At 63.9% G+C, this 3,618-nt stretch overlaps 1 protein-coding gene across 2 annotated transcripts in view; it reads left to right on the top strand.

Moving 5' to 3' along the window:
- The first annotated feature begins 2,108 nt into the window (after positions 1-2,108).
- LOC102261978 (ficolin-2) overlaps positions 2,109-3,618 on the top strand; it is a 20,414-nt gene continuing 18,904 nt past the window's right edge. For both annotated transcript variants that reach the window (XM_014544225.1, XM_014544226.1), the window contains exons 1-2: positions 2,109-2,187; positions 2,685-2,816. In XM_014544225.1, the coding sequence (XP_014399711.1) occupies positions 2,723-2,816 (94 nt within the window). In that variant the 5' untranslated portion in view covers positions 2,109-2,187; positions 2,685-2,722. The remainder of the gene's footprint in view (positions 2,188-2,684; positions 2,817-3,618) is intronic.

Here is a 3,618-nt window from a genome sequence, read left to right as displayed (position 1 = left end):
CAGGCCGCTGGCTCAGGGCCAGGTGTCAGCTGTTCCGTGCCGCCCGCGGGTCCCAGGTGCTGTGTGTGTGATGGCGTAAATGTGTGTATTGTGTTGTCATAACCGTTCAGTGTCCCCGACTTTCAGCCACGTAGGCAAGCCCAGCTCAGTCCCAGGGGAGAAGGGGACGGGGCGGGGGGGTGCCGTGCCCGCGCTGGATGCAGTCCCTCTGGCGAGACCCGGAGCCCCACCCCGCGCTGCAGGAGCAGGTGCAGCGATTGGAAATCTGCCCAGAACAGCGAGGGTTCCCGCCGTCAGGTGCAGGCCCTACTCGGACCGACCGTTGGTGTCTTATCAGCTCCGGGCTTTCCCGTGGGAAGGGAGCAGGCATTTACCCGCTGCCTTATCGGCAGGCACTTGGGGTGAAAGGGGGCTCGGCGACCCCCTATGCCCCCCACCCACCCCGAGTGGGCGCGTCCGGGGCAGGAGGCCGCGTGTTCTGCGGACGGTCGCTAAGTGAAACTCGGTGCTTATCTTTCCCTCTCTCTGTGGTGCTATCTGTCTCGAGATCCTGAAGGCGACACGGGCCTGGCCGGGCCTCCCTCCCCCACCGTCCTCCACAGTCCGGGTTTCTACCAAGGACGCCGCGATAAGTGCCGTCCCTCCCTTCCCGCGGGGCCCCGAGGCGCACCCCCCAAGACCTGTGACCCCGTCCGGTTGTGTCCTGTGATTTGAAAACACACGCAGAGCGAGAGGCTCCCGCCTCGTCTGCGGGGTCCCCGTAGCAGATGGTCCTCGGTCCCGAATGTCTGGTGCTAATTTCTGTGGTCGCTAATCCCCGGGAGCGGCTCGGTGGGCCCGGTGCTGCCCGCGGGCTCCCCACACGGGGACACACGGGCGATGAACTTTGTGAGTCCGCACAGGGCGGCCATCCTCGACCCGCCCCGCCCGTCCACGCGTGGTTCCGGCTCAGGAAGCCACGGCAAGGCCGCCAGAAACCGACCACCACCCGCGAGGATTTCCCGATCGCCCGTGGAAATCCGTCCTGCTCCTGCCAGAGAGAAGCCGCTTCCAGCGACTGTCGGACCCGGCACACGGCCATGACTGTCCCCTCTGTCCGTCCCTCCGCGGAAAAGCCGTGCCCCAGGCCGCCGTGCGCACCCCAGGGGCTCTCCAGGTCATGTGATTCCGGTTTGATTTCTCGTCCACCCTCCTTCCCTCCTGTCACTTCCTCCCTCCATTGGCCAACCTTCCAAGCTGTAATTTGTGCCGAAGTCAAATGTGCCCGTCCCCCCAGACCACGTAGCCGCGGTATATGCAATAAAAGTACTTCTATATTTGCAGAAGGTCTGTCGGCGTCACGTTATTCTCTTCCCTCCTAATCTGTGTAACTGGACATACGCGGAGGGAGAGAACTATCAGGAAACAGGAAACCTGTGGTGTAAACGCTCACCCATGATCCCAGCCGGTCTCTGCTGAATTGGCTCAGGCAGGACCGGCAGCCCGGGCCCCGTGATTGTCCGTTACATGCACTCACCTCGGTGGCTAATATGTAACTTGTAGGTGAACAACACCTTTGAATAAAATCCCAGGAACTGGCTTCACAGGAAGCCCTTCCCGCTCCCAGGGGCCCCGGCCCACAGGTGAGCTGACGTTCAGCCACCAAACCAGACACAGAGAGCACGCTGGACGCCACTGACCGGCAAGATGACCGGGACATTCTGGGAGTTCAGCTCCCTCCCCTGATCTCTGCTCTGTGTCCCCCTCCCTCCTATAGAGACCCCCCCCCCCCCGGGTCCAGAACCAACTCTCAGGCCCCTGGTGCCAAGGACAAGAAATGGGCCCGATGGGACCTCCATCCTGGGTCACGTCGGCCTGGAGGTCACACCTGGACGGGGACAGGGGCCCCACCTGCCTCCTCCCTCTCTATCCAGGTGGGGCTTTGAGATTCAGCGACCCGCTCCCAGGGCGGGAGAGGCGTGGACAGGGCCCGTGCTGCCCGTCCCTGCTGGGGCTGCGCCGCTGTCACACGGCCCCAGGGACAATTCAGTGCCACCTCCCCACTCTCCAGTCAGGCAGCTGCTGCCCCAGTCCAGCTCCCAGTCCTGCCTCTGCAGGGCAGTCAACACCTCCCCTCCCCTCCCCTCTGACCACCCTGGACCCCAGGGAGTCTCTCACCCTCTGGAACCCGCAGCCCATTGCATGCCAGTGAGTTCCTGCCACCCCGGCCACCCCTGCCGTCCTGGGGGTCCCTCCGGGGGGTTCCCCTGGGCAGAGCTGGGTGATGAGAGGGGGCTCCTGTGCTTTCTCTAAAGACACAAGCAGGCAGGCCTGGCCGGTGTGGCTCAGTGGATAGAGTGCCAGCCTGCGGACAGAAGGGTCCCAGGTTCCATCCCGGTCAAGGGCACACGGGCGGGTTGGGGGCTGGATCCCAGGGCGGGTGTGATTCTCTCATTGGGTGTTTCTAGCTCTCTCCTTCCTTTCGTCTCCAAAGTCAATAAAAATACATCTTTAATAAAAATAATAAAGACACACGCAGACCCTCCCCACACAGCCCTCCCCTCGCGGAGCATCTGGTCCCACTGAGGAGAAGGGGGGCCACTGCAGAGGGAGGGCTGAGGGCGTGGTGGGGGGACCGTCCCCTGGGGCTGGGGAGGAGGTGGCCTGGCCAGGAGGGAACTAGAGCGGAGGCGGGGCTCACGCAGCAATAAAAGGTGCCAGCGCCTTGGCAGCGGGACCCGGGATGCCACCAACCAGAGCAGCCGCTGCCATGGGAACCGTGGTCCTGGCCCTCGCCCTCCTGGGCACTGCAGCCGCCACGGCCGACAACTGTCCAGGTGAGCCAGGCGCCCGGCGGGCCGGCCTGACCAAGGTCCCAGAGCCGACGGCCTCCGCCCAGACCACTGCATGCCCCCTGCCGGGTCCTTCAAGAACATTCTTCTTCAGACTGAGGCTTAACCACCCTCTGCAGGGGCACCTGCCTCGGGGTCCTCCCACGAGGGGCACAGGTGGTGTGAGGGGGGAGGCAGGAGAGCGCCCCTCCCCCAGCCCGGGTCAGTGCAAAGTCTCACCCAGTTCTGGGGGCCTTGAGACTCGGGGGACAGGCAGCCCCACTGCTCCCCGAGGTGGCAGAGCAAGAGGGCAAGGGTCCCACGGTCCCCAGGGGCCCGACCTCCTTCCCTGGCCCAGAAGCTCTCCAGGGGCTGCCAGCCCTCCCTCCGGAGTCTCTGGCTGTGGGCGGGGCTGGGACCAAGGACCAGGTGCCACCTCCCAGGGCCCCGGGGCCTGCGGTGCGGCCTGTGAGGAGGTGGGAGAGAGCATGTCCCCTGTGACGGGAGAAAGGCCGCTGAGTCGAGAGGAAGGACACACGGGCCTCACGGGGAACGTCACGCTGAGTCCATGTTCTCCCCTCATGGTGTCCTATTTTCTTACTTTTAAAACAAAAGGATTTAAAAAATTTATTCATTTGCCAGAGAGAGAGGGAGGGAGAGACGTGGATTTGCTGTTCGCGTTGCTCGCGCCCTGATGGGGATCCGCCCACAGTCTCAGCACCTGGATGGCGCTCTGACCGGCCAGGCTCCTCCATGGCCTCTCATTGTCCCCGACCCCCAGGTGCCCTGTTGTTAATGAGCAGAAATT

This window comes from Myotis brandtii, unplaced genomic scaffold, assembly GCF_000412655.1.
Source record: "Myotis brandtii unplaced genomic scaffold, ASM41265v1 scaffold357, whole genome shotgun sequence".
NCBI classification, from domain to species: Eukaryota; Metazoa; Chordata; class Mammalia; order Chiroptera; family Vespertilionidae; genus Myotis; species Myotis brandtii.
This window is presented reverse-complemented; position numbering and strand designations above follow the sequence as displayed.